This window comes from Neltuma alba, unplaced genomic scaffold, assembly GCF_004799145.2.
Source record: "Neltuma alba isolate B1F8T4 unplaced genomic scaffold, ASM479914v2 tig00010978_pilon, whole genome shotgun sequence".
Lineage (NCBI taxonomy): Eukaryota > Viridiplantae > Streptophyta > Magnoliopsida > Fabales > Fabaceae > Neltuma > Neltuma alba.
The window spans coordinates 33,543-43,552 of NW_021635740.1; the positions used below are offsets into that span (position 1 = coordinate 33,543).

General features: G+C 33.4%; 2 protein-coding genes across 4 annotated transcripts; both read left to right on the forward strand.

Moving 5' to 3' along the window:
- The first annotated feature begins 4,542 nt into the window (after positions 1 to 4,542).
- Positions 4,543 to 6,118, forward strand: LOC114760441 (uncharacterized). 3 transcript variants are annotated; one of them, XR_003742053.1, is made up of 4 exons: positions 4,543 to 4,737; positions 4,963 to 5,105; positions 5,442 to 5,622; positions 5,946 to 6,118. XR_003742053.1 is itself a non-coding variant. In XM_028949699.1 (2 exons), the coding sequence occupies exons 1-2, from the start codon at positions 4,630 to 4,632 to the stop codon at positions 5,053 to 5,055; spliced, it is 201 nt and encodes a 66-aa protein (XP_028805532.1). In that variant the 5' UTR covers positions 4,543 to 4,629; the 3' UTR covers positions 5,056 to 5,898. The 3 variants fall into 3 exon arrangements, 1 of the variants encoding a protein (XP_028805532.1); XR_003742052.1 differs by lacking the exon at positions 5,946 to 6,118 and having other exon boundaries at positions 5,442 to 5,898; XM_028949699.1 differs by lacking the exon at positions 5,946 to 6,118 and having other exon boundaries at positions 4,963 to 5,898.
- Positions 6,119 to 7,278: 1,160 nt separating this feature from the next.
- On the forward strand, positions 7,279 to 8,434 carry LOC114760434 (CASP-like protein 4D2). The gene is made up of 3 exons (XM_028949690.1): positions 7,279 to 7,433; positions 7,809 to 7,944; positions 8,108 to 8,434. Exons 1-3 carry the CDS (start codon positions 7,279 to 7,281, stop codon positions 8,357 to 8,359), a joined length of 543 nt encoding a protein of 180 aa, XP_028805523.1. The 3' UTR covers positions 8,360 to 8,434.
- The last annotated feature ends 1,576 nt before the right edge of the window (positions 8,435 to 10,010 follow it).

The following is a 10,010-nucleotide window of genomic DNA, read 5'->3' on the forward strand; positions in this document are numbered from 1 at the left end:
TCGTCCTTCCAATATTAATATATCTCTCTCTGTCTCTCTCTCTATGCGCCATCACATTCACAACCACAAAGTTCAAAAACATGTAATTTCTAAGATTTTATTTTAATTTATTTTATTTCTCATATAAATTGTATAAAAAATTTATAGATAAAATTACACAACTAAAAAAAATCGAGATGTTGAGTGCATATGAGAAATAAGATCAATGATAAAATTTTTATATCTACCCAGTATTAATTAAGGAGCTCTTTCATTAAGTTGGAGGAGTACTTATAAATTAGTTGATGAGATCCTAAATACAGGAACTAGAAGATAATTTGTAGATATGAAGAAAATCCTTTAAGTTAATTATTTATTCGTAAAAATGTGTATTAGTTTTTTTATAATATTTTTTTAATTATTTGTATTAGAACTATTCTTTGATGAAAATTTCTTTAATACATGCTATCAATAAGGAAAAGTTGAACAAGAAATTATAAAATCAAGAGAGAAAGTAAATTACGAGGAAAATTAAAGACATATAGCAGAGAACTCATGGAAGCGCATAGGGCTGAGCAATGGGCGGGATGGGCTAACCCGAAGGTTAGCCCATAGCCCGCCCATTTATTTATAAATAGACATGGGCTAACCCATAACCCGGTAGTAGTCCATTTAACCTGTATTAAATGGGTTATGAGGCAGCCCGTTTGGGCTAACCGGGTTACGGGGTAACCCATTTATTTTTTTAAATTTTTTTCAGTATAGTTATTTGTATATACTCCTCCGGTCTTAATTATAAGACCCAATTGACTTATTTGAGGAGATTAAGGAAGTAAGTTAAGTTGGTTATTTATAATAAATAAGTGTTGTTATTCCTAAAATATCCTTGCTAATTAAGTATATTGGCTAACACTATCATTATTAGAAGGATTATCTTGGAAAAAAATGCATAAATATAAAAGAGAAAATGGATTGGGTCTTATAATTAGGACCAAATAAAAAGTCAAATTGGGTCTTATAATAAAGACCGGAGGAGTATAACCTTATGAAGTTGTCAATAAATTTGCATGCCAAATAGTAAATCAAATATGAAATAACATCAATTACATTCAATCACACAACCTCACTTAGATTCACAAACAATCAAAGTCTGATAAAATCATAAAAGTAGTCACCAATCATAAAGTCTCATAAACTTTGAAAGTTCCAATTTTCACCTAAAGGATAAAATAAAAGCTTAGACAAGCATGAAGGTTTGATAAAAGATGAATGAGAAACAGTATCATCAATTAAATAAAGAATAAAAATATTTTTAAAAAATTAAAACTTAAACGGGCGGGTATGGGTAGCCCAATACCTTGCCCATAGCCCAACCCGTTTAATGGGCTACCCTGCCCATTTAAGCCCGCCCGTTTATAATCTCTTATTTGGGCTAATTGGACGGGCTTAAATGGACAAAAATTTCATGGGTCATGGGCGGGCTAGCGGATAATGGGTTTGTTGCTCACCCCTAAAAGCGCAGGGCAGCATTATCAGCAAAGACAGTGAAGCGTGGGCTGTTTAATTAGCTTTTTTTTTTCCCTTCCTGTTAACTTTTCTTTCTCTCTTCTCGATCCTCCTCCTTTTTCTTCTTTTACTATCTTTTTGGCTGTAATGTGTTCTCTTTTCTGGGAAGATGACCTTTTTAGTCTCCATGTGCCTTCTCTCCTATGTCTATCCATCGCCTTCATTATTCCAACACTACAATCTCTCATTCCAACCATCTCACATGAAAGACAAATGCCCTTAAAGTGTGGCCTTATGCTCACCCACAGGTGCACCAACTTCATTCCACGTCCCCTGCCTCCCTCCCGATCGTGACGTGGCTGTCAAAAGCATCCAGCTTCCATGGCTTCTCGCCTTTCCAGGAATATATATATATATTAAAGTAAAACAAAACAAAAAGTCATCCTCAAATAACAAGTCATAAGTGGTAACATGTCGCTCACAATGAGAAATAGAAGAATCAAGATGAGTTGGCAAGGCAAGGTTGTTCTATTGACATCACAAAAGCTTTAATGACATGAATGCTCCTCAGTGAATGAAAAACCAGGCTTTAATCTCATCTATGATCTCAAGCCGTTAGTCCTTCAATTAAATTATTATTCTTCTTTTTTAATTTATATATATACATAGTTAAGCGAAAATTTATGATGTGGTAATTATGTTAAAGTTGTATTATGAATGAAATGGGGCAAGAAAAGGTTAAGCCAACAAACCCTAATCATAAATTTGGACGTTGGGACCCTCCTTGAGTTTTGGGCATCTTTTTTTTTTTTTTAAATAAATTTTTTAATGTTATTTTAGAATTTTCTGAGGCAAAGTCGAACAGTGATAGCTCAAGAACAAACCATGTGAGTGGGGAAGACCCGTCTTTTAAATCCGAAAAGAGGAGTTTGCTTGTGCAATAGTCCAAAAAGTCAAAGCATCAAATCCAAAAATACATCGAAAAGTCTCTTCCTTTTAATAAGAACAAAACCATCAAAATACTCACATCATATAAATATATATATATATACGCACATATATATATCACACACACACACACTGTACCTTTCCTCTTTCGCGTACATATACTGTACTCTGAAGCATATTATTTGTCTTTTCATCATCTCTCTCTAACTCTTCAACAGTTTCATTTCAATTTTTTCACCGAAGAACTTTTAACCTTATATAGATATATATGAAGCAATAAAGTTTAATTTCTTGTACGTTTGGTAGAGGAATGATATATATATAGTCAGTATCTAAAAGCAGGAAGAAGAGCCGAAAGAAGAAAAAGATAACGATATATCGAACCCACACATGATAGTTTGTTCGCACATTTTGCTTTGATTTATTAGGTTTCTGCTTTTTCATGTAACTATATATATATAATAATAATAATAATAATCCGTATGTGTGTGTGTGTGTTATGTGCCTTCTGGAGCCTTAATTTGGATTTAGCTGGAAAACATATTTCAAAGTTGTGTTTATTTTAAGCTTATTAAAATGTAATGAGTGGACGATATTGGTTTTAGTTAGGTGATGTGGAATCTTTTTAATTCATTGATTGACGCTTATATGGACAGTGATATTATAGAAGCACCAGTCTTTTTTGACCTTTTATTTGTTCCTACAAATCACTTATTTTGGGGGACAGAAGGGAGAAACATAGGTTAATCAACACAAAAAAGAAATCATGCAAATTACTTTAATTATTATTAACGTACTTTGATTTTCCAGAGTGACTGCCGTTCTCTGAAGCTTAATTATTATTCTCTGTCATTATTACAGAGGGCTACTTTAATCACTTGACATTGTTAAAAAAATTCAGTTAAAGATAGAGAATCTTATCAAATTTGTCAATAATTTGAATTAGTTTTAAAAATTACCTCTAAAACACTCTATTCACTCAATTAATCCCTCTCTCTGTATTTTAAACACCCGATATTAGAAACAGTGAATAATAATTAATGATTGGGTTGGATTGTCTTGGCTGAAGCATGTAGTGTGTGGAAATCTAAATATGTGAATGATTTTGAGAAAAGATAATTAGTAATTAAAAATTAATTTGACTAACGAAATTTGTAAAATATGAAATTAATAATATTTTACGTAACTATCTGCTTAACTATAACATTTTTTCATTAGAAAATAATAATAACTCTCCTAAAACAAACAACTACTAGAAACTACATGTTGTGATTGATCTCAGCGCCGGCTTTTCAAATCCAATTTCAACTGCTTTCTTTTACTTTTTGTGTGTGTGTGAATGAAGCATGAAAGATCGGTTTTTTAAACGAAGTATTTATGTTTTTAATATGCACAACAAGTAATTTTATCAGGGTGTATTAAGCTTTGATTTTATTAATTTGTAATAGGAATGATCAAATTGAGTTTAAACGAAAGGCACCTCGTATAAATCCATCATGGGAAAGCATGCATCGAATTATATATTGTCCCTAAAAAAATATATATTAAAATTATATTTAAAACTTCTATTATAATTAATGAATTAATTTTTTAATTTATATGAACTGTAAATTTTTCATATATTGCACTTAATGTGTTGTGGAAAATTTTCTTGCAGGAATTATATACCAGCTGTGTAGAAATGAATGTATATGGTTATGCATGTATTAGAATATCGTACAAAATATGTTCCCAATTATTTAAAATTATACATAATTATAATTACTCACTGTACATGCAAGATGCACATTTAATTATTTATTTAGTTTTATGAATTTTAATTTATGAATTGGAATAACAAAGAAATATATTTCAAGGCTTATAATTGTCCAATTTATTATTGACAGCAGATTGGGCCAGTCATCTTTATACTTGGGCTTTGACCGCTCATGTTCTGCAAATGTCTATGAAAAACTGTTGTGGGCTTTTAACAGGAATATTGGGCCCGTCGGATTTATGTTGGACCTTCCGGCCCTTGACTTTCCCGACCCAATATTGCCCTAATCCTTCTTTTGCTCCGTCGGCCATTCTCACCGCCGTCCAAGATTCTTCTGTCACCTCCCGTCGCGCTCTCCACCCCATGCGCTAATATCCTAATCCTGCTGTGCCAATAATTTTTGCCATCCATCGGCCGACGAGGAGGCAGAAATTGAATCGATGAGGAATCCATCACACAAATGGGCATACATTAGGATCATCACTGGAACAATCGTCGGGGGCATTCTTGGGTTCTACGTTATGCATCGCCTCGAAGCTAATTATAAGGTTACTTCTCTACTCTCTCTTTACTTTTTTAGTCCATTTTACAGGGCGTGATAGAGAGACTAAGATTTGAGATTGATCGGATTTTTGAGCTGCCTGATGGAAGGACCTAATAATTCAACTTGAAATCATGTGCTTTTGGAATGTGTCTTTTATCTTATTTTATTTTATTTTTGTCTTGTTTGAAGTGTAACTAATGGCTGATGTGGGGAATTGTGTTGATAACAGGAGAGAATGAATGAAAGACTGAGAAACTATGAAGCCGAATTGCAGAGGAAGAAGCAAGAGAGACTGAATGAGTTTAAAGAAGAATCGTCTTAGCCTTCCGATTGAATGCCACGCCTCTTCTTCGGGCCCCTGTTAGAATTTTTGTATGATCTCGCCTTTCCTTTTCTTTTCTTTGCCCGGTGTCTCAGAAATGCTGTGGAACTGGAAAGAGATGCCATTATTCTGTTTCTAGTAGTTAATTTTATGAACTTGGTTTATTGAAATCGAACATCTCTAGCCTTGCTGACATTCATGTTTTGGACATGAAAATGGCTGTTGATCAGTGATTGTGAGCTATTCCTCTGGCATAACCTTTTGATTATTATCATTATTTGAATGCATTCCAATAAAAATTTGTATATTAGACCGGTTCTTCAGTTACTAGTTTAGGAGTTAACAGAAGATAGAACCTGATCCTTGTCCACCAATGTCCCATACAGCCCTAATACTTTCAGCAAAATCACCTCCAAGAGAAGACCTCAAGGCAGTGCGATACACCCTTTTCATTACATCCCGGAGCTGAATTGTTACTGCAGCTCAGTGTTTGATCCAAAGGATGGGTTATGATGGTATTCGAACTAAAAGCTGCTTCAAGTCTTTGACTGTGCCTCAGACACCCAGGTTTAGAACTGCATAATCAATGGACTTGTTTAAGATTCTCGTCTTTGATAACTCTTGTGATGCTCAAAGTCTCAAAGATATTACATTTCATAATGTATCTGACAATGTCATTTATTTTTCAATAAACATAGAACAATGTATATAGTGTATGTGGTGCATTACTTGTACATCCAAATGCACGATGAAGAGGGCCTGTCTTTAAGGTCAAAGTACTACATCTGTTGAGACATATCTTCACTTTAATGCTTGATGTGGATGATAAAGCAATTTATACAACTTTGTAGTATATGGAGAAGCTTTTAATAAGATCATCATCACTGTAGGAGAAACACTGATCTTGATTGCTAATATTCTCCTCAGCGCGGCTCTTCCGGTTGCTCTTTCAGTAAATTCCCCATTCATAAAGACAAATTTCAAGGCTTGTTTTGCGGCCGCAGACTTCTAAGCTGGTGGATGAATGAGAAATGAAAGGGAAACATGCCATTGATTGGATCAAACTTAGGGAGTGTTTGGGTAGGATCAAAACCGAAGTGCTTTTATGATATACGAAATAAATATGTGAAGAAATTTATCGCGATTTACGAAAAAGTGTTTCTGAAAAGTGATTATTGGGGTATCCAAACATCTTCTTAGTCAAGTTTGTAGTTCTCGCTTGTCTTACTTTTTTCATATCATCATTTAATTCTAAAGCCACAATCATCATTTAATTCTAAAGCCACATGAAAAAAATAGGATGTGTCAAAATAAGATGATTGTAAAGAATCTGCCGCGTTAATTATACATAAGCTTCAGTGTAATTGGGCCACAAGGCCAAGTACAGTGCTTGACCTTTTCACTCCCTGCGCTACTGTAGTACTGTGTGACTCTGAGCAGCGGTCGTTTGTCATGTTTTAATTATTTAACTAATCATTAATAAGAATATCTAAGAAATTTATTATGTATTTAAATATCCTGAAATTTTCATATGATAATTGACTATTAATTAAATTATCAACAAAAATCTAATACTTCTACCCTTCCATCCAGTCTTCATCAAGTCTGCAATTTGTCTGAGGAAAATGTTAGGTAGTAGATGGAACGAATTAGCTGGATGTTGTTTAACCTAAGCTTCCAACTTCATAAGTAAGATCTTGTAAACTTTTTTTAAAAAAACAATTTAACCCACGTAGGGGGGCGTCCGGATCAATGTGCGTTGCAGGCTCTTGTCTATCATATGGCCGCCCTGTGACAGCAAAATCCAACAAACCCAATGGTCTCATTTGTGGACCATATATACAACAACAATAATAATAATAATAATAATAATCTCTCATAACCTCTAAAATTTAAAATGAAATAGTGCGAGAAAAGAAAAAGAATTAAGAGTACTATATAATCGTCAGGTCCAACGATAATTGCACTGTGGGAACGGACAAATCAATGGAATCGGCCTTCCACCACATTACAGCATAGCAAAACAAGCACATTGGAGTGACCGAGGGATGAGAACAATGCACAAAACATAGCAGAGAACCGCTTTCGTTGTTTTCTGTGTATAAAAAAGGACTTTAGTTTTGGAAGTGCGTAATTAAGAGGCCAACTAATTAAGAAGGGTGGGATTAATTTGGGTTAATTAGAGGAAAAGATCATCTATCCAAAGTAAGTGATATATTGAAGATGGGGTCCCAAGCTGTTGCAGTGTCAATGCTTGTGTTGAGGATCATTGCTCTGGCAGCCTCAGTGGCGACAATCGTTTTATTGGTTACTGACAATGTCAAGTCTGATGGTTTTTTTATCTTCCAGTTGAAATTCCAAGATATTATAGCTTTCAGGTAATTCATTATCTTCTCCACAATTCAACATCTTCCATCATCCTCTTCCTTTTATTACTTACTACATTGATCCTCTTTAAAAATTGATACCACCAATATAGAAGCTAATTAGAAAGTTAATTTTAGTTCTAAATATAAGACTCAATCCATTTTATCTTTTATATTTATTATTTTTTTAAATTAATTTACCTAATCTATTATTAAACATGAGTATTTAAGGGAGATCATCGTTTGATTTAATTAATTAACATCTGTTTGATTTTTACATCTACCTAAATTTGATAAGTAGCTCTTATGTTAAAATCAGAGTAATATAATGAATAATATATGGAATTAATGCGGGTGTATGCGTGTGTGTGTGTGTGTGTTGGGCAGGTACGCTTTAGCAGTAGCAGCAATATCAGCAGCGTATGGAATCCTACAACTTCCATTTGCAGTGTACTATGCTGTGAAGGAGAAGAGACTAATACGCAATGGCTGCTTGCCTGATTTTGACTTCATTGCCGATAAGGTAACATATGTTTATGCTAAAAAGTCTTGAATCTAAAATGAAGATAGCCTTCTAATCACTTAAAAGTTGAAATTATATATGAATCATCTAAATTTAGATACAAACTATATCTCTAATGTTTATGATTCCTATCACTGTGATGAGCACGGAATGTGACATGCAGGTGATTAGTCTGGTGCTGGCAACAGCAGTAGGTGCTGGAATTGGTGTGTCATATGAGGCCAAGAGAGGGTCTTTGCAAAACGCAGGAGTGCCAGTGTTAATCATTGTGGACTTTAATGACAAAGTCGACCAGTTTTTTGAGAGAGGCATTATTGCTTCATCCGTTCTGGCTGTGGCCTGCCTTTGCATGGCCATCGTATCAGTGATTTCCTCCGTTGATCGAAGCCGAAGCAGAGGAGGCTTCTTCAACTGAACATTTCATTCATTTCTTCTATCATATCATCCTCAAAATAATTAGAGACAAGATCTCTGCCTATGTATAAAGTGTATTCCCTTCGATTTCATATATAAGGCTTATTCTTGCAGAAAGTGTTTGTTTTTTCACAAGGCATATGATAGTTCTAAGGAGTATTTTATATATATATATATATATATATATCTGTCTATATATATTGCCAATGATATTTACACACACATATTCCACAAGGTAAGAAAGAGAGGAAACTAACATGATATTGGAGTTGGAGTTTAGTATAATTATTTAGGCCAATATTCTCTAATCACTTAAATTTTTTAAAGTTAAAATACGATTTTGAACCTTATTTTTTTTAGGTGTTTGCCCTTAATCTTTAGGGGCAATAGGGGCAAAATTGCACACACAAAAAATCAGGATCAAAATTGTACCATTAAAAGAATCAGGGACAAAATTGCATATGATAAATAACATCAAGATCAAAATATATTTAATGTTTTAAATTTTTTTTATTAATATGTGTGAATTGGTTAAAAATGCGTTAATTTTACTCTACGGTGTTCAATCTAAACTAGAGCTACATGCCCAACCCGCCACTCTTTTTTAACTTTTATATATATCTTACACTTTTTTTCCCTGTACGATATACATGAAAAGAGAATGAAATCTTTTTCTTCATAAGCCTAAATCATTAGAATACATTATTGATAATCACAAACATCAAATATTTAAATTTTTCAAAACATTACAAACAAAAACATCTAATTCAAGCATGATTTGCCAAATGAAATTTTAAGTTCAATAACAAGCTGATTACAACATGAAATATGTTTGTGTCAATCATTTCATTTGGATAAATCACGTTTGAATGAAATATTGTATGTTTGCAATGTTTTGGGTAATTTGAATATTTGGTGTTTGTAATTGTTAATAATGCATTTCATTTAGATTTGTAAGGAAAAAAGAAAATAAAAAAATATACTTGAAAAAGCATAAAAGTGGCAGGCTCTGATTGGCCTCTTCAGCTCACCCCACCAAGCTCGCGTCTCGTGGTAGGCTATCCCACAATCCGCAAGTTGGCCTTATTATCAGTTCCTAAATCTCCAACTTCATAAATCTAAGTATCAAAAAAGAAAACACAGAAGGAAACCATTTAATTCACCGTAGCATACATCAGTTCCAGTGTTTGGTGCAGGCACTCATCTATTAGATGAATATGGATGCCAAAAACTTGAAGTCCAGTCTGACTCGTCTTAACTCAGTTCAATCTGATTCAACCCGATTTTAAAAAAAGCAACACAATGTGTCTAGTTTGAGCTTGTTTAATGCTTCTGGACGGTGCTGTTTAATTTCATGATTCGGCATTGCTCTCTCAAGTATAGGTCCAACATTTTTTAAAACGAAGTAGTGTGTCTACATTTCTCAAGACAAAAAATATTAACTGAAATACTCTTCAATTCTTAAATATTGGAGTGAAATAACTAATTTATAAAAAAAATTAGGTAAGTTACTTATAGGTAAATATTTGTTGATTTCCAAAATGCTCTTTTAATCACTGATACATAAATTACTCTTTGATAAAAACCTCCTTAATAAGTGCAACTGATAGGAATAATTTTGATAACATATTATAAATTTATTTTTTAGTCCG

Excerpts from the sequence above, each read along its gene's own strand:
- LOC114760441 (XM_028949699.1), top strand. The coding sequence starts at position 4,630 with ATGAGGAATCCATCACACAAATGGGCATACATTAGGATCATCACTGGA. Across the intron at positions 4,738-4,962 it reads GCCTCGAAGCTAATTATAAG|GAGAGAATGAATGAAAGACT; the intron begins GTTACTTCTCTA and ends TGTTGATAACAG.
- LOC114760434 (XM_028949690.1), top strand. The coding sequence starts at position 7,279 with ATGGGGTCCCAAGCTGTTGCAGTGTCAATGCTTGTGTTGAGGATCATT. Across the intron at positions 7,434-7,808 it reads CAAGATATTATAGCTTTCAG|GTACGCTTTAGCAGTAGCAG; the intron begins GTAATTCATTAT and ends TGTGTTGGGCAG. Across the intron at positions 7,945-8,107 it reads TTGACTTCATTGCCGATAAG|GTGATTAGTCTGGTGCTGGC; the intron begins GTAACATATGTT and ends TGTGACATGCAG.